The sequence below is a fragment of the Leptosomus discolor genome, chromosome 14 (genome assembly GCF_034619465.1).
Source record: "Leptosomus discolor isolate bLepDis1 chromosome 14, bLepDis1.hap2, whole genome shotgun sequence".
In the NCBI taxonomy this organism is placed as follows: Eukaryota; Metazoa; Chordata; class Aves; order Leptosomiformes; family Leptosomidae; genus Leptosomus; species Leptosomus discolor.
Window position 1 is genome coordinate 15,955,742 of NC_141404.1, and position 20,762 is coordinate 15,976,503.

Consider the following 20,762-nt stretch of genomic DNA (forward strand, 5'->3'; position numbering starts at 1 on the left):
TGAAGTGATCCTCCCCTCAGGATATTTTGATCTTAGCCACGTGGTTTTTCTAAGGTATTTTTATTTAGTCTCTCTGTAGATAACTGCAAGGAGAGAACTGCTAACATGATATTAAATTAATTATTTGATGTCTGCCCTCATAGCCGAGCGAGACATTAAGTCTGAAATATTACAAATAAAACCGTTAGGCTCACCGACCTCAGAGAACGTTCTCACACACATATACTGTTTCCATCACTTGCCAACTCTGTCTCAATCAAAAAAAACAAGCTTATTTTCTTAATCTTTGACACAAGTACTTGGATACTTACCTGCTTATCAATAAGCAAGCCTATACAATTGTACTGGTAGATAAGAACAAAAACAAAACTAAGAAGAGAAAATATTTGAGAATGTTTCATGACACACACGTGCTCTTGTTTACACAAAGAGGAAAAGGATCTTTTACTATTCGTGGCTCATACTTTCACCCAAATCACCTATTTTTTCACTTTTATCTCACTGTTTGCAATATAAATTTGGAAAATATACAGAAAGAACAGCTCACACAACAACCTGTCCAAATAGTTACGTCTGGTTTGTTTTTGCAAGTTTAGACATCATGAGTGAAGTTTCCAGTTAAAACAGACCTGGAAATGTAATGGCAAGGCTCACAGACCAGAGCGGAATACATTCCAACAACAAACACGTTTCTAATCACACGAACTTATCATACAAGTGTACCCACAACAAAAACACCTCCAGACCAGGGATCACTGGGGCTGCAAATCGAGGCCTGGCTAACCAGGGTGGAATTGGATTCAGCTGGCCAAGGCAAACACAGATAAGCACAGAAGAAGACATAACAGCCAGATTTGCTCATGCACAGGCAACGCCGACCTGGGCTGTCACACCTACCTCTGCAGTGAACGCACCACTGCAGTGACAGCTAGAACATGAAGAGATATCCAGCTTCTATCTTAGCATTTTATATGGCCGCAGCATCCAAAGGTTTTCATATTAAAAGCAAAACAACCCCCAAAAACATTAGTTTGCATTATTTTTTTCTGAACTAATAGAATCAATGCATTTATTTATATACCTACAACTGTGTGCATATAAAGATAAAAGTTCATACTGCTGTATGCTGAATTTCCACCTATAGGAAAAACTCTGGTAGTGAAAAGGAGAGACTGGTTAGGTGTTAAAAAAAAGAAAAGGAAAAAAAAAGGAACACACTCTCTGAAGCACCTTGCTCTGTTCAGCAGCTGTTGTTAGGAGGTAGGGCAAGCACACAATTATCTGTTCAACACCACATTTTCATTTCAGAAATGGGTGCCACAATACCAACACACATCTGGGCCACCATCTTGCAACCTGTGTGGGCAAACCTGCACCCATGTGCACTCCTGGGCTCCTCTGGGAACACACTACTGGGCTAGGCTACCAAGACTGCCAGGTACCCCACTTCCGTAGAAAGGAAAAGCATAGCTTTAGCACTACATTATTACTCCATGCAGCTTTTGATGACAGCAAACATCATCTCCATCCACTTCAAGCAGAGCAATTCTCTTACTGTGCCCTGCACAAGTCACACAGTTCATGAAAAAACCAAACCAACATTCTCCCCATCTCCGTAAATCTGCAACAGTTCTATGCCAAATTATTCAAAAAGAGGATTAAAATTCTTTTAATGCCATCTTACTGAAATACTGCATCTTTATTACAGCGGCATAGCTAAGCTGTTAGAGCAGCAGTCCATCACTACTCACAGCTTTCTGGTCCATTCTAGAAGGTGGTAAGTTATCTTCACAGCAGTAATAAATGATGAGGCTCAAACAACTGCTGAGCAGCCCAGCGCTCACCTGCCCAAAGCCAGACATCCAAAGCAGTCCCTACAGGCAGTTCCTTAACTTCTGCTCAGGCTGTTGTTCCCCCCACCCTGACACACCCAGTGCTTTTGCAGCAATTTAAGCACAGGGCTTCTTGCTCAGTCTCCTTTCCTCTCCACAGGCAGCCTTCACCGTGTCTGAACACAATGACGCTCTCTCCCATCCAGCTTTTTACTCCAGACTAAAACAACTGCAATTCCTTTGCTCTTTTCTAGACACCTCAGTTGCTCTCTCATGGACTCTCTCCTTTTGGTTCGCATCTTTTTTGTTTATGTTTCTTCTATTACTGAAACAAAATTTATGAGATTTTAGGACTAAACAAGAAACACCCCACAAAAAGCGATTCAGGTTAGTATTCTACAGATTCCAACTTCTTATAATCTCTTCCCTTGCACTGTCACCCAGCATCCCTTTGATTTCCACTCCCCCACTGCCTACCAGTTTTTCCAAATACCATCACAAAATTCCTCTCAATTCACTTCTCAGAAGAGACAATCTAATGGGTAATTAAAAATACAAAAGCAAGTTTAGGAATAACTATTTTCCCTTAACAGCTTCCATCCCATTAAAATATTTTGCTGCTATAATGCCTACAGGGCTTATCGTCAGTTGCAAGAGAACAAAGAAAACAAACACTGAAAATTTATCTAAATAAGCCACAATATTTTCAGAAAAGCTGCCATGGTGCTATGGGACCTTGGAAACTTGCAGCAAAATATGTGAGATATTGCTCAGAAGTAAGTTTTGCTCTTCAGTTCCATAGCTAGAAACCGTAATACCAGTAACTGTAAATTCTACCTGTCCTATTTCACAACATATTTCACGTCAGCAAATTGCATTGGAAACAGCGTTACAACTCCCACCCCAAAGTCCACCACTACCTCCAGCTGTCTATGCTTTTGCATTATTAGCAAACAAACATTAGAGCACGTTAAAATAAATACAAAGGGGGAAATAAACCACAGCATTAACATAGGATCAACTACATTAAACTGTAAATAAAAGTACAGAGTCATTTTTAAGGGGGGAGGGGGGTGTGGATGTGGACTGCTAGGTTTGTTTATAAAGGATTCTGGTTCTCTTCCAAGTTTCATGTTCCAGCCTGAAAATAACTTCTTAAAACAGCTGTCAGGTTTTTTGGGGGGAGGGAGAATGATCTACCAGCAAATATGATCTTTCTTTAGAAGTGCACAAGTTATCATGGGTAGTAGCTCGTGCTTCACTGAGAAAATTCAACTCCCATGCAGCCCCTAAAATCTGCAGTCAAGAATGTAAAAGAGCATCCAAAAAAAAAAACTAACCTCCACGGAAAGACCCCAGCATCTGAGCTCATGAAACAGAGAAGCACCATCAACGCCGTGCTCAGAACCATGGGAACTGATCATCTCCCACTGGGCCAAAAAATCAGCCATTAATATTCCTTTCACTTTAAGTTTTTTAAAAACATTGTTTTCCCTCAACTAACTTCTTAGTTATGTAGATTTTTTTGAAAACTTAAAATTAAAAACTACAATATATTTAAAAATTAAGTAATTAAAGCTCCAAATCTCATAATAGTATATTTTAAAGGCAAACATGAAGGAACTCAACAACCTACTGACTGCGCTGTAAACATCCACATTAGCACTTACCCTTCAACTTTTCATGGATTACACACACTTTGTCTCTTTGCTGTCTTGGCTGATAAAACCACAACTAAAAATATGTGATTTTTTTTTTTTTTGTACAATGTATGCTGATAGTTCAAACACTCCAATTTCTCCACACATGGAGACACATTCACAACAGAAATATTCACATAAACAGTCACGCTAAGTAGTCTCTGTATTCAAAACAGCCAAATATTAGCTGGATACGTTTACTGAATCAATTCCTCCTTCTACACATGGGACAAGTAGAGGCTCCTCCATGTTTTAAAGGTCTTGGAATTTACTTTGGGGAGAGCTTAGTACAAACGAACAACAAAAAACATCTTGGATATACTGTTGCTGCTGTGGTAAGCTCTTTCCATCTCCAAAATCCAAAAAGCTAAATTCTGTTTCAGGAAACAGCATGAATTGCCCCAAATGCTAGGCAGCACCAGAAAACTTGAGACCCTTAAAGAATCACTTCCTTCCTCCCAAATAAATGTCACTTAAAACTCCTCTCTCTTCTAGAGCTACCATAACATTGCAGTAAGAAAGATAAATCATTATCTGTTTTGTATGAAGGAAAGAAAAAAAAACGTACTGAAAAATATAGTTCATGAACTTCTCCTCTCTAAGTCCTGTGGCACAACACTCAGCTCCAGCCACGAGTGCAGGAACTGAAAACCAAACAAAAAGATGCAGATGGGCAACTGGGAAAACACTGCTAATGAGTACCTGCCATCCCAGCACAGGAAAGCAAACCAAACGCCAGATGCACGATGAGAGGAGATCTCCTTCCTGAGGAGGTCAAGTGGACATTCTGCCTGACAAATACCGCACCTACCCAGAGCGGTGAAAGGATTTCAAATGCTGCTGGGCTGAACCTGCAATTCAAAAAATCCTGGTTTTGGAACAACGCCTGCTATCTCCACAGTTCCCCTATTGCTTCTCATTCTAATGTCCAAACACAGATTTACCTTTTTAAGACCCCCAATTATTTATACTGCCATACTAAAAAGGGAAGGTACAATTCTCCCCTATATTCCCCCTTACTTCAACACAGGGAGAAAAATGCTATAGGTAGAAAATGTGGGACTGTGATGGGGTATGAGAAAACATTCCCGTCTGAGCAGAAAAGGAAAATTTGCAGACAAAAAATTCTACCCAACACAGAATTATCAAGCAATACACCCTGCGTCCCATGGAACAATAGTTTTAGCTACTTACTATTTAGTCTATTTAACTCTGCTACAGTAGCAAGCACCTGGATTTCTGGACAAACCTCAAATACAGCATTTTGGGAATCGCTGCCAACAAAGCATTAGTACAGCTTCTTATCAATAAACAAGCCTATTACCCTACCTCGGCACATACCAGCACTTCGTGTCGCTCATTCTATGACAAACACATTTTAGAAGTGAACACATGTATGACTGCTAGGGGTTTAAACCTGGTTTTAGGAATCACACAGTAGAAGGTACAGTAAAAATCTCAGCTACAGCAAGCCAACGCTTCATTGTCACATTTTCAGGACATGTCTGGTAAGCTTCACATAAAAAAAAAAACCCTTACATCAGCAGCAGTTAAACTTCACAGAACAGGAGACTGAAGCAAACTATTCCAGAAGCTTTATTGGAGCAGGCAGGAACACCACAAAACACAAACACCAAGACATGTGACAACAGCTATAACTGGGGTTTGATTCGGGATGACTTACTTCCTTTGGCAGATTATTGAATGGGCATATCCGAAAACTAATACATTCAGTCAAATGTCTAGACAACGTTTTTTCAGGAATGGGCTACACAGTTACAGACGAGGAGTTTATTCATTAAGAAACTAAAGACAGGGACTCTAGACAGAGTTTCAAACCAAGCACTTTGCTCACTCTTACCACAGTGTTCATGTACAAGTAACAAACATTTAATCCACACTAGTTATCAAATACCTGGTGATCTTTCCAGTTTGTGTACTGTGCCTATGTGGTAGATTTTTATCCCCTGACACGGGAAAGGAAATAGTAAATGCTAGACAGTAAAATTTCATCCTCCATTTGTTACAGTTCAGCTATTTATTAGTATCAAAATACCCAAATGTATATAAATCAAGACATTTATTTTAAGCTTTCTTGAAAGAAAGGCATTTGGAAGGGAGTTTCTTCAATTTACAAGACATGACAAAGTCACATCATGAAAAAAGCTAACTATGCTCAAAAAATAACTATTTTTTATCCTACAAGGCTTTAACAGAGCCATTACCAATTCAAACGTAGGGATCGGTTCCTTGCTGGTTTTGCTAGATTACAGCCCAACACTGAATTCAAGCATCCCCTTCTTTCCTTGCTTCCGTTAACGCACACTCCCTCGGCTGCGCAGCGTGGGCCAGCACATCTGGAGTAAGTTACCGGCACTACCAGCTCTCTGCTTTCTGCCTTCGCTGCGTGAGGGTGCACCTCGCTGGGGCTCAGCACCACCGGGAAGCCCAGGTAGCAGCACAGACTTTGTAATTAATTCGATACTGCTTCTTGTCTGGGAAGTGCCTCACTATAAATAAAGATCAAAGGATGAACCCTTTCAGCGACCATCTAGTATCAGCTACACTTCACTGGCTAATTTTCCGTGAGATTGTCTTCCAACAGTCATTGCAGCAGAGCTGTGATTTTACATATGCATTGAAAGGGAATAAAACCTCCCAGTCATCCCTCTTCTGATCCCAAAGTCTGTGTTTATAGCTTTAACTCTTGTACTTTGTGTTCATTTTACACTGTGTCACCTATATACAGCAGTGGGGACTTTTAGAACACCATTTTGCTTTACTTACATTTGTGAAAGTCATTTGCTACACTTAAAGTTGTCTCCTTTAGTTAAACTATAGACATACTCCATGTATATTAAATGCAGTTCCTGAATTATTATGCATTTCCCCCACACAGACACTTGTGTTACCATAATGTCCCAAAGATCCCATTTAACACACACACAATCACAGTGTTTCCACAGACTGGTAACGCTGCTATTAAAAACAACTGGCCCTTCTTTGAAATGAAACAACTATAACTGTAAACTTTGACAAAGAGTGTCATTTGAATTAGGAGGATTTAGTGTTTAAAAAGCTGCACCAAACATCGGTGGGGCATGGTCCAACTCCTGCGCTTAGTAAGCGGTGCAAGAATTAACAAATCCTGTACTCCCAACGGGTTAGACAAATAATGCACTGTCAGCACAATCTAGGGCCGCAAAGCCTTCTCCGTTACAGCAGCAGCAGGACAACTCACACAAATTTATGACCGTATTGGCTGCACACTTGCCTATAGCTGCTATTAGGCTCATACAAGTCCAATCATAATCTAAGTCCCAAAATACATACGTAATGCAGTTTAATTAAGTGTTTATCAAATACGCTACTTCAAAGAAGCACCGGTAAGTGTAGAGGCCTAGCAGGCAAATATCCTAACATGGAAAAAAAAAAAAAATAAGCTGAATTTTAAGACAACTTCCAACTTTGTCACCTCCTGAAATCTTGGAAAGAATTAAATGCTTAACAGATGCACTGCATGTTAAATATAACCACATCACGCACACATTTTTTATAACGCTTAGAAAACACTGTGCCTGATCAAAAATGTCTCCTGTATGGTCTGATTCACTTTCAGTACCCGATTACTGACACAAAATCATTACCAACTCCTGAACAGCAAGCAGCCGTCGCCAAACTGTCTCTATCTCCAAGCAGGGGTAAGTAACAAAGCACAGTCGTTCCAGTGCTCCATCAGGGCTCAGAAACCAGCACCTTCCTCTCAGTAGCCCCCACCTGCACGTTTAAAATAACGGCATCCTTTATCTCCTTTTTTTTCCCATCCCCTGCATCAGCCAAAGCAAGAGGTCGCAGGCTCAGTTACCAGGAGCACACAGACCATATTCAAACACACCTCAGCTACAGCAGCAACAACCTTCCTGCTCCAGAGCCAGGCCCCTGCAAGCAGAGCTGGGCAGGTCCCACACCGTACGAAGCCACCTCGGCTAAAGACAGGCGTGCTTTGAACACCGCTCTTAGAAGTGGCTCCCACCTTCTATTACCAACAGGTAGATTTTATGATGCTCCTTATTAAATACAAACAGCTAAGCAAAACTTTTAATAAAAAATTTGATGAACACCTAATCACTCATGCTACAAGAATTAAGCACCTTCCACATTGATTAAACATGGTTGAAGCATCTAATTATTTAGAAATAATGGACTGCAAAGACAACTTGGAGTATTTTCACCTAAGAAACATCCTAAGAATGCACATGTTTACTGAAATACTATATACACACATATATACGTAAGCATAAAAAGCAAATAACAACAGCTTTATGTAATTCAGATTTTTGGAATTATTTGTGGAAAACTATCGTCAAACACCACCAAACTAAAGTATCCACAGGTAAGAAAACATGACTTCAGTGAAGACTAGCAGACCTTTTGTTTACTTCTGTATCCACAGCAAATGCCAGCAGCAGCAACGTTTCATAACCAAAGATGTGTATGTTATTTTAACATCCTCAGCAGAAAACCTCAGTTACTGATCAGTTCTGATTCCAGAACTCGGGGTGAGGCGCGGGGTGTGTGTGTGTTTCTCTTAAATGGTTTATTGGGATTATGAAACAACTTCTAATGAATTTTCTCATCCTCACGTGGTATTTTTAAGAATGCTCTCTGCTTCTAGTTGATGCCACATTGCCAAGCAGCAAGTAAAACATAAAATATTGTCCGTATTGTCTCAATAGCTACTTATATGTACATACCTGACAGAATCTCTTTTATAACCTGTATCTTAGTAGGAAGGTCAGCCCCAAATAGGGAGTCAAACAGCAAAATTCTTTACTTCCCTCCGTATTGTTATCCAATTAGAACCAAGTTTTAAAAACCACAAATAGATGGGAAAGGTTACAAAAGCCTTGGATCAAAGCCTGATGATCTGCTGGTGTAATTTCACCATGGGTGTGCACGACACTGCAGAAGCCTGTGGCCATTGCTTCTCTTGGTGCACTCCAAACGCAGACCTCCTGGAAACACTGACACCTCTTACTAAGCATCACGCTGTCTAAACAAAGGAAATTTGGAGCTAATGTTGTACCTGGTCTCTTTGCAAATAATGCCCTTACAGGAACATTTCCTCATTACATCCTGTCTTTTAACACCGGTCCTGTCAAGCCCTGAACATTTCCAAAAGATTTATCTGTGGTACTTTCATCCAAGTCGGTCAGAGGTGAAAGACACTCAGTACCTTACAGGACAGACTTCATATGTCCATTAAATAAGAGTTAAAGAATGGAAGAATTTGATTCCAGGAGCTCCTGGGAACAGCCATGCAAAAGCTTCCCAGGGAGGTCTTTTGAAAATAGCATACCTAATGTAATAACCTGTAAAAAAAAAACCCCAAAAACCAAAAAACTTCTATCCCATATATTAGGCATATGCATCTAAGCCAAACATCAAAGCTGCATATATAAAAAATAGCAAGATTCCATTTCTGAACCAAATATCCCTGTTTATCTAATGAATGTGAAGAATTAAGCATCTAGTATCAGAAGCAGTTTTCCAATGTTTCCTGTAGGCTGAATCAATATTTAACAGCATGTTTGATTTCAATTACAGACTTTTTTTTTTTTTTGCTTATTGTGCAATTATGCACAGTCAAGCAAACCACCACCATTTTGGCGCTTAAAACCTATGAATATTTAATATCGTTGTGATTATCAATTAGCTTGGCTTTCCACTTTCTCCTCCTCCCTCCTTTTTCAGGAGGAAAAAAAGGAATTTTTCTATTAAGGCCTATAAATTAACAAGACTGGAAGGAAACTCAGTCTTTATAGACCTAGTTATAGACAGCTGGATGCGGATGCTTCTCGGCTCTCTTTCCGTGTGGCCCCTCTCCTCCCTTGCAACGGGAGGACCTCTGCTTTAAGGAATCCCCTGGCCGGCAGGAACCTTCCAGCCCATAACGACATCCACACGAAAGTGAATCTGAGTTAGCTTCAGCTGAAGATAGGAAAAAAAAAAGCAAAAGAAAAGCAAATTGCTCTCTGACTAGTAGATATTCAGGGTGTTACATGTATAGCAAAAGACATTTTCCCTCATTTGCATGTTTCTGCATATTGAGCAGTAGACAGAAGGAAAGGTCCATCAGCAAGCTAGTGGACTTTATTCCACTAGTTTCTCTGCACTGTTACAGTAACTTGTGGAGATTTTATAAGTAATGCTACTTTATGACGATAACATGATTTCTAAATTTATCAAGTCAAGTTGATGACAACAGCTTTAGAAGTGCAACAAGAGGAACATAAGTGCTATCAGTGAAATAAAGACTTGCAATATAATCATTGTTATTTATATGGTTTGCTAAGAAATCCCGCGTTAAGGTACTTAGCAAATACAAACCCCGAAAGTTTTCAGGCAATTGTAAGGGCCATTTTGAGTCCGAGGGATGCTAGCTGAAGAAATATATCTAGCATGTTTTGTTCCTTCACAAACTAATTTCACAACCATGAAAAATATCTATCCCTAAAACCATATATCCACCAGGCCTATTGCTCTAGGTTAAAACGTTGGGGGTGGAGGGATCAAAGAGAATATTCATTTGATGAAAACAGTTTGGCTTAGAAGGGCAGTACAGATCTCTGGTACAGTCCAATACTGAGAAATGCCCAGCAACATGAGCCTAACCAGCAAATCTGTCCTGTTGCCTAAGACAGTACCAGTGCCCCGACAGGACGTCTGGGTGAAGAAAAAGCTGTAACACTGTGGTACAATTTGCAGGCTACGCTTCTCTTCCAACTGCCACTCTGTATTTTCACAAATTATTACTTGGGAGCCAGCAGCTACACTTTCAAAACCTGCACAGCTGTGCTTTAAATCGAGTTCCAACAATTTCCTACAAACCAATGAGTAGGAAACAGCCATCACAATAATGCAAATGTATAGAACAGAACCTGTTAAAATGTGTTAATTGACTAGGTGACTTCTTTGAAATAGCAACTCCCAGTGGAAGTTAAAAATTTAAAGGCTAGGAATTTTTTTTTTCTTTTCAAAGGACTGAAATAAGATTGAAAATCATCTAAAAATAGCAGGGAATTTTCAAGTGTCAGCTGTAACGGAAAGAGGAATGGCTGTCTCTCCTTACAGAGCCAGGATGGATGGAGTGAGCTTGTGATTCAGGATCGAGAGAGAGAGGTTACACACAACTGTAGATGGCAGAAAATAATTTTAATTTACTAATTCTAGTAATATTCCAGGACAGTCTACAGCAATTTGAAATCAAATGAAATTGTACTTTGTTTTAAAGTGGAGAATGTAATTTCTTATACACTTCACCTGCCAGAAGGAAAAGTGAAGTACATATTGTGAAATAACTGCAAGAAGAGTTTTAAACAACCCATTCAAATCATGCATCTTCCTCATGACAGAAGATGAATATAAACTATGTGTCTCTGACTTTGTTTTGTCTTTTCCATCAATCTTTTTTCCTCTAAAAGCCACAGTGTCAAGGCTTTTATTTAAACAAGTTCTCTTGCATTTAAATAGGCCCTCACCTACCTCTGAAGGTTTACTGAAGTGAACAGGGAGAGATCAGAGTTGTTATTTGTGTATATCACAGCACCTACACTTTGGGCAGCCAAAGAGAGAAACATAAATGAAGGACTCTGCAGACAATGATCACTGAATGCTGCAGAATCCATGCTGTCCCTCCAGTATCTCTGGACCTCGGATTTCAGCGCTCATCTTTCCCATGCTCTAGCACAAAGCTCCACTCCTGCCATGCTCACTCCAACTCTTGTAGGATGTAAGTGACTCAAGGTCTATCGAAACTGTGACTTTGTGCTACAGTGCTTATACAGGGCCTAAACAGGCAGAGCGGCAACACTTTACAACCAGACTGTCAGTACTGCACTGACTTAATTGTTAATTAGTGTCAGGACACACAATAAATTGAAACTGGAATCCCAGATTGTTAAAACAAAGCACATGGTTAGAGTCAGTCTCCATCCTGTACAAAGTGGAGAATCTTACACAGATACTAACTATGCTTACAGATTATTGTTCACTGCGTGCAGTCAAATTAGCCCTTAAGTATGTTATTAAATTCAAAGCCTCAAAAGCCAACGTCCAAGTTTCTCTTAAACAATAAAAACAGCTTAAGTGTGAGTATTTTTTAATTGAGGGCTTTTTTCTACTTGGTCTCACAGAAACAAAACCAAGAGCAACTCAACAAACCTTTCTCGAAATCTGGAGAAATCGTGACCTTCCTGCAGAGGTCACAGAACCTACCTGGCAGTAAAGCTGATCAGCACTAATACGCAAATCCATAGGTTTACTTCAGAAAAAGTTATGTCATTGCATCACGTAAAATATCTGGAAAGCTCAATAATCACTATGTTTTCCTACAAAGTTCTTTCTTTTGTTTATAGTTATGAAACACATCTTCACCACATGAAGACCTGACAAGAACCAGGTTGAGCAACTATATTCACTATTTACCTCCTTTTCTTTTTGCTATTACATGGTAAAATTACAGATCATGTCAAAATGTAAAATCAATGTAGAATTTACTTATTCCTGGCAATATGCCTTCATGCAAATTACCTCTAATTATAATTCTTTATCTGTCACTGCATACTTTTCATTTTCTAAATACAGGAGTGAAGTCAACCTGCATATTGTATTTTATTTTCAGTCTCACACTTGAAAATAAGATCATGAACCACTGCCTCAATAACAACAATTAATAGGTGAGATTATATAAAAATCGATAAACTAACTAGTCACCACAATTTTCTGTCTCAGTCAGCACTCAGAACCCTGTTTTGTGGGAAAGTGGAAATACATACACACGCTTACTTCATTACCACTTAAAAAAAAGTGACATTTATTCTATCAATTGTTGCCTGACCGTCCGATTAGTATCGGGACACATGAAATCCAGAATTGCCATGTCTGTCACAAACAAGTTCAGTAAATATAAAAAGCCAGTATCTAAAGATTTACAGTTATTGAACATGATGAAACTAGAGGCTGAACAGGAAGCCCTGCACAGCAGCTGGTAAGACACAAGACAAGCACCCTGACCTCCTACACTCACCCCAAAAACACTCCCTAGCTAGAGACTAAAGGTGCTCTTAGCCAAGCCACAGCGTGAAGCTGAATCTGTGCAGAGCTCGCTGCAGCGCCATCCTGCTGGCACAAGCACAAGCCTTCTAGATTTACACTACTCCCAGCAGGCTGGGCTCAAAAAGCTAAGGAAAACTTTCATCTTGTCTTTCATCTACCTATGAACTTCCAGAAGCACGTGACAGCTACGGGTCCTCTGCATGCAGGACTGGTAAAGGACACAAAGACAGGGCAGGCAGGGAAGACTTCACTGCCATCAGGGTGTAATCGTGGTCTCCCCCTGATCGGCTGCAGAGGGGAGAAAGGGAATAAAAATTCAATGACTTCTCTTCATAACCTTATCCGAGATTTCTGTCTTTCAGGAACACGCGCACTGTGTTCCCTGTAACCCAAACCTGAAGCAGCAGCAGAGTATCGAGTCACCAGGCAGAGCTGTATCCCATGGTCTGCCAAGGGAAAAGCATCCCATGGGTTGCAGGTTGCCATCACACAAAGAGCTAGGCTATTTATGGAGAAATAATAGCCTTAACTTACAGTAAAAGGTTTCAATATCGAACAAAAGGGTGACTTTTATAACTGATTTGCATTATTAAAAAAGAAGTAACTTGAAAGTAAAGCAGGCATTAAAAGAAACATGAAGAACAGTGAAAGACAATCCAGTAGCTGCAGATCTTTGATATGCTTTATCAGGAACAGCCACTAGTTGCCACAGGTGAACTGGTGGCTTTTCACGCAGTAAGCGTTGTGAAAGCTGCCCTTCCCTCCGAAGCCACCAATGGCTCGGTTTGGTCAGCCAGGTGACAGCGTGCACTTACGTTTTTTTCCATGAGGAAGCAAATGACAAAATCAGAGAGAAAAGCGTGTCTATCTTCAAGGGCTTTAACAGAAATTCAGCGATAAAGCCGTTCCTTGAGGCAAACTGAACAAGGAGGTGCCTCGCTGCACAAAGTTGGGGAATTATTTTAACAGGAATTCCAGTAACAGCGACTGACCAGCGTATCAGCATACACACAAATGCCCCAAATGAAATCACAGTTCCTCTGTGCTATGCTCTACAAACACAGAGAAAGCATTCTTGCCTCAACATGCTTATGTATTTTGAGCAGTGAAAAAAAAAAGATGCCGGTGACCCTGGTATTTCTGGAAGAGTTGCTGGCTGGCTGGCAAACAGCAATATTGTGACCTCCTCAGTAACAAGAAAGAGAAATGCAAACAACCAAGAAGAACAGAGCAAAACAAAAATATTTCCATAAGCAGAACTTTTTATATCCTGAGATCTCTGACTCGAGTTCAGAAGGGACCCACCAATGTGTATTATGTGACTCTCAGTATCTCATAGTCTTCAATAAATTTATTTGCTAGGAAGCTCAGCAAGAAAACAGAAAAAGTGAATTGTCTCAAATCCCACAGCAAAATTATTATGGAAGATATAATTGAACTGATGTCCAGGGTTTATCTGCGAACTTCAAAAAAATCACTGCAACATTGCTCTCCTGCGCTCCCCTCACATCCGAGGGGATCACGTGCCGTGAAAACAGACGGCCTAAGCAATCTTAAAACAAACAGCAGTCAGAAACAGGTGAGAACACTGTAAGGTCAATGGCTTGCTCCCTTTGTTGGTTTGTTTTAGGCACCATCTACTTAATTCAGAAGTCAGAAACAGGAGGGAACATACCAGGGCCCCACTTCTTGCAATAAGGAGCCAAGGAAGCACAGGAGGAAGAGAAGGTATTTCCATCCTAAGATTTCAGTGAACCACAAAACAGCACAGGGAAAGAGAAACTTAGTTTTGTCTATTCCAAAAAAGGAGAGCAGCACTAGGACAACTCAGGGTATCCCTACATTAGTATTTCAAACGGAACGGGGAGCACGGCTCTGAAGCAGTTTGCCCAGTTCACTCCTACGCACCCTGGCGCGCGCTGTAGGGTTGTACCTGGATTCCTTCTGGGTGAAGTGAGCCAAAAGACTCGCTCCAGGAGCACACTTGACGCGCTCCAACCACAGGTGTACATTTGTTCAAAGCCCCCATCCAGAACCAGTCTTAGGTAGAAGTCCCGAAACGTGTATAATGTGGACACCGAGTCCTCAGCACCTCCCATCTTGCTCTATAAAGAGCTTACTTGATCATGTTGACTTAGCCTCAGAAAGATAGCAACGACCACTGTGGGAGCTCAGACAATTAAGAGATAATATACTAGACATACAACATAAAAAATAGGATATCATTAAGATATGAAAGGTTGAAAGGAAGTGGAGAAGTGAAGTAGGGGTAGGGAAACAAAGCTTCTGTCTGTTATCTTCGCAGCACTTTCACACTTGAAAAGAGTACAATGTATGACATAATTAAACAACCACAACAAACTTCCTCTTCTCTATCACTACTATCAATGAACTCTCAGGGAAAACAGCAAAGCAAAGCTTCCTAACAGCACCTCTGTTCACAAAACTGGGCAGATGCTTGGCAGAGGACAAATAATTAAGAGGTGACATCTCAGTTTACTCTATCACATCTTAGAGCTGCTCCTTAACAAAACCCTCCCCTGCAGCAGGTTCTAGATGCCAGCCTGTGGCACTGCTGTTGGATTGCTTCTATTATCGCCCTCTTTTTTTCTCCTCATGCCATTTACCTATCAGCCAAGTAATCTGACTGCAGAACAAAGTACTGAGGAAACAGGAAAAAATGGGCAACTCTGTGGCACCCACCATGTGCCCCTGCAGGTCCGGGTACAGGAGGGAAAGGGACTACACGCGCCACAGACCTGCGGATAGGGGCAGCCATGGCAGAGGTCTGCTTGGTTTAGAAGTACACACAGACTCTGATTTCTCTAACTATGTAAGACACTGATAAGAAGTGGAAGCTAATCGCAGTTCCACAACAGAAGGGAAAGGGGAAAAAAACCCCAACCCAACCCCTATTCCTCATTAAAGCAATTCTTACCACATGCTCCAGTTCCTTTCATAGCTGGGTTTCAGGGGAAGAAAAGACCACTAAAACCTCAGTCCACAAAGCATGCTTCATCTTATCTATAGTGCATTTCAGCGTGCTCATCTGTAGAGCCCTGGCTAAAGCAGGGCCTGAGAAAGGCACCCAAAGCTGCAAAACCCAAACCACCATACCGACGAGACGCAGCAGCCTGTGCCCTCTTGCAATAAATTTAAGTGAGGACAGAACACAGGTCTGAGACAGACCCTGAAAAAAACACTCCTGGCATGGGGTGCTCTTGTGATCTCCTAGAAAATACAAACGAACAAATAAAAATATTTCAGAGCAGTACCATCAGTTTCCACAAGTAAGTTCATGTCATTTTGTGATTAATGATATCGAGTACAGTTACAAATTTAGCAAAAATACTTAATTCCATTTGTTGCCACAACAGGGCCTTCACACCAGATCTGGCTGTAAAGGTAGATGGAAGAGGCAAATATTGTAGGGTTGTTTCTCTACAATCTATTTGATTTATTTTCACCAGAACAGCAAGATTCAGCTTAGAGTAACAGAGAGATGATGTCTGATCCTTTTTTCTTGAAAGCACACTTCCACTGAAACACATCTGTGTCAACAGTTCTCGAAGAAATTAACTGAATTTGTATTTTTAGAAGCTAAATAGAAAGCCAAAGCCCAGGGACACACGTCTGCTTCAGTTCTACGGCTTCCAGCCACCAATGTCACTGTTGATATTTTTCCTCCCTGTAAGCCTCTCATTTCAGCCCCGCTGCCATATGCATGCAGACAACTAGCTCACCAAAAATAAGTATTTGTGTCACATCAAAATAAGCACCTGCCACAGGCGAGCAGCCTGCCGTTACCGCTCCCACCACTGTTTTGCAATACTCTCCCCCCCCACCCCGGCCTTACTCACTGACCTTTCTACAACCATCCTGGCCTCGTTTTGTATTTGTTGCAACAAATAACTCCTTCCTCCATCACAATGCTGTCCTGTGACTCCTTCAGTTTCTTCCACTGTTTTCCATGCTTTATAAAAATGGGTACATTTATAAACAGAACGAATAAACTCACATAGCACAAAAGGGTTTGCAACCTATTCCGCTCCCATTTTGATTCGTCTGCTCCCCACCTTGGGCTACGAGCACTGCAGATAACCGTACCTCCACGAGATAAAGGCACAGCACTGAAGAGACACAGCTTTTACTGGAGAGGCAATTAAACCCTCAGCATGCACAATCCTCCGGCACACGCTTCTAAGTGCTGCTAGAAAGCAGTCAAAGGTTTCATTTCAAAATGAATACTTCATAGAAAAGTGAAAATCAGACCCTTAGCCAAGCCATAAGAGGAACCGAAGGATCCCTCATTTTCTTTTCTGAATGGTAAATTTGCAGTTTTATCCCCAAATCCTTAGAGCTGCAGAAACAAGAGCATCTGCCAGCTCACCGAACCACCTGAGTAACTTTTTCCAGCCTAACTTCTAACTGTAACAACGTGCTATATCAAACTGCCAAATCTACAGTGCTCATTTCTTTCTGTGAATCCAGCTGTCATTTTTCCCAAATGCCTTCGCAGTCCCAACTCTCCCAATGCCAGAAAAAACTTTTCACAGATATACATAATTTTGCAAAACACATATGCTCTATGTATGGCACATGAAGTCAATTAACAAGTTTACTTACTAAATTAAAGGATGACACACAACACTAAAACAAAAACCTCTTGCAGACAGCAAACACATTAACCTTCTCCCTATGATGTGCTACTCTCACAAGGAGCGCTAAGGAGTTTTGAAGTCTGAGCACACTTTGTGTACCCCAGATGAATTTTCACGCTTATCTCCGTGGCATCTTTTATTCTGTAATTCCCATGATGTTTCTGATCACCAACACATGCAGTCAAACGCAAAATGCGTTCAATTTGCAAGTCAGCAAGCACAAAACATGAACTAGGGAAAATATATTCCCTCATAAAAGAAAAATTTAAAAAAAAGACTAGGCACAAAATAAAAAGCACGTACCTTTTAACTGGTCAGCTACCACGCTCTGACCAACTCGCTCAACCACCTTTCCATCCTCCATTTCATAACGATCATCCAAATACTTCGCAGTAGCTTCCGAAATATGGACTTTTCCAGCCACCCCGAGCTGCTCCATCAGATTGGCCAAATTGACATCATTGGACCACACATCGAACTTGAATCTCCTCATTCCCAAAATGCCACACAGGACTGTCCCGGTATGAACACCGACTCTCATGTTCACCATTTCTTTTTTCTCTTGGCAGAACTGCTCGATGGCTTTAATCATACCTAAGCCCATTTCGATGCAGCAGTAAGCGTGATCTGCCCGAGGCTCTGGGCAGCCAGCTACGCAGTAATAGCAGTCTCCCAAAGTGCTTATCTTCTCGCATTTAGTGTCCTCGCACAGACGGTCAAAACGTCCAAAGAGGTCGTTCAGGAGTCCCACCAGAGCGTGGGCAGATTTATTTGCGCTCATTTTCGTGAAGCCAACAATATCTGCAAATAAAATGCTCACTTGCTCTATCTGCTGCATTTTAAAAGGACGGAATATTATGGGGGTTTTCTGTATGGAGGGCTTCTTCTTCCTGTTTTTGGGGCTTGAAGTGGAATGACGTTTGATGGAGTTTTCACTTTCATCATCCCCCTGCTTCATTAAGTCATCAGCTATTATTCTTGGCATAACAGAATGAATCATCCTCTCTTTCAGGGCTTTTTCCACTTCCAAGTCTTTTCCATGCATGATGGATTGTCCCACTTTCAGGAATGTGCTTCTCGATCTGACTTCGGACATGATAAATAAATGGATACCTATGGCGTGGATGCAGATGTGCAGGAAGGCTTTACTCAACACCTCCCAGTAAACCGCACCAGCTCCGAGAGGTGTAAAACAGTTCTCATCACGGAAGTGATAACCAAAGGTCTCGAAGAGGACCGAGTACGACAGTCCCAGAAACAAGCTTAAATACAAGGGTAAGTGCATCACCGTGTACAGCAACAAGAGCACTTCAATACACATAGAAAAACTGCCTACTTGAGAAAGACAAGTGTCTGTGGGATCTGCCGGAGGAGTCTGATTGGACATGTCACCACTTCCTGAGATAGGCTTCAGAGCCTGGAACTGCGGAGCAAGAGTCAAAGCAAAAACCAGGAGGGTGAGTATCAGCGAAGTCCATACGTAATGGCGGGCGTAAGTCTCAGTGAAAGTGAACACAAAAAACACTACACATACCAAGAGGAAGCACAGAGCCGGCACCATGAAAACAATCTGTTTCTCTCCCATGTGTATGCCGAAGTAGACACCCCAGAGAAGGCAGGCTACGCCGATGTAGAAGAGGGCGTAGCGAAACCTGCGCTGGGTCTGCGGGAAGCACCTCTCCATGCAAGCCTCCTCCAGGTTGTTGGAGTCGAACTTGGGATTCCACCACTTGGAAGAGGCCCTCTCGAAGAGCTGCGGCAGCTTCTTCTGCCGGCGGAGGCCGGGGCCGCTGCCGCCACCTCCGCCGGCTCGGCGGGTGCCCCCCGACTCCCCCGAGCTGCAGCTAGAGGAGATGCTGTACTTGCAGTGCTTGGAAGAGGAGCAGCCCTGGTGCTGCTTGGGGTTGATTTTCACCGTCACGCTGTTGCTGTCCCCGCTGGAGTCGCAGCTCACCTCGGTGCTGTGGTGATGCAGCAGCTGCTGGTGCGGTGGGGAAGCCATGTTGTCAATTCTTCCTGAAGAGCCCGCTCAGGAGTTGGGTCTCTCGGGCTGGGAAAGCCACCGGGCTCCTCCGAGAGTCGCCTCTAGTCTCCTCCCGCCGCCACCGCCGCCTGCGCGGAGGGGCGGCCGGGCAGCGCCGCGGCGCTCCGCCGCTCGCCGGGCTCGGCACACAGGGCGCTGGGGCGCGGGCAGCCCCACATATTCCCCTCGCCTCGCTCGCCTCTGCCGGCCGGGCAGGGCCGGGGCTGCCGCCCGCCGCTGGCCCCGCTCCCGCAGCCCCGCCGAGGCGCGGGGCGGGCGGCCGCTGGCTCAGTTCCGCGGGGGGGACGCCGGGCCCCCGCCGGGAGGGGACCGCTCCTCCATGTCGGCTGCAGCTGGCCGCGGCTTCCTCCCCGCGCCCGCCGGGCAGCGCTCCCCTCACGGCCGCCGCCAAGGGGCCGGCTCCCGCCGCGCCGCCCCCTCCCTCCCTCCGTCGCCCGCCCGCCCAGCCGGGACGGCACCGGCGGCCGCCCCCCGCCGGCTTGCGCGGCCCTCCCCGCCGCTCCCCGCCAACGGGGCCTTGGGCCCGCAGCCGCCCCGCGCTTTCTTTGACGCCGCGGGCAGCGCCCGGGCGAGAGAGCGAGTGCCCCTGCGGCGCCCCTCGGTCCCCGGCGCGGGACTCGGCCACCGCCTCCGCCTCCTCCTCGCCTACCGCGGGGCCAGTCCCGTCACCGCTCCCGGCGGGGTGGTGCCGCGCCGCCGCGGGGAGCTCCGTGCCCTGGCGGGGGCCGGCCCGCCCGCCTGCGCGCCGCCGTGTGAGGGGAGGGGAGGGGAGCGACGGGGGCGCGCTCAGGCGCGGGCCGCCGCCACCATCTTCCTCACGGAGGGGATGGGGGGGGGGGGGGGGGGGAGCTGTGGACGCGCGCCCCCGCCGGCCAATGGGGCGCGGCGCCGCAACGGGAGCGCGCACACCCCCCACCCCCTTCCCCTTGCCGCCCGCCCTCTTCCCGGCCTGAGGGGCGAAGGGCGGGAGCCGGTCCCCTCGCACCCGCACCGCCCCGCGCGGACGGGCCCGGGGGTTTCTCCCTCCGTGAGGCAGCGACGCCCCCTCGCTGGGAGGGCTGAGAGGGACGCGACGGCGCGGGGTAACCGGCGGCTGGAGCCGGGCGGGTCCCTGAGGGCGTCGCCGTCCCCCCCGCTCCGCGGCCCGGCCGCTCCCCGCAGGCGGTGGCTCCCACCGCCGCCCTCAGGGCCGGGTGTGCTGCCGGGGGGGCCGGGGAAACGCCGCCGTCGGCGCGGCTGGGCCGTGCCGTGCGCAGACACCAGGCGCTCCCCGGCGAGCGGCCCGACCCCTCCGCATCCCCGCGGCCGCTGGGAGCTCGCTGGGGTATTTTTCTCCTCTTTCTTCGCTTGTTTACAACTGACGCTATCTCGCCTGCACCGCTCCCTCAGTTTTATTATCTCTTCCTCC

At 44.2% G+C, this 20,762-nt stretch overlaps 1 protein-coding gene across 1 annotated transcript in view; it reads right to left on the reverse strand.

Moving 5' to 3' along the window:
• ADCY9 (adenylate cyclase 9) overlaps nucleotides 1-19,363 on the reverse strand; it is an 88,418-nt gene extending 69,055 nt beyond the window's left edge. Inside the window, exon 1 of the mRNA XM_086473079.1 lies at nucleotides 17,614-19,363. Within this exon, the coding sequence (XP_086329205.1) occupies nucleotides 17,614-19,312 (1,699 nt within the window). The 5' untranslated portion in view covers nucleotides 19,313-19,363. The remainder of the gene's footprint in view (nucleotides 1-17,613) is intronic.
• Between the last annotated feature and the right edge of the window lie 1,399 nt (nucleotides 19,364-20,762).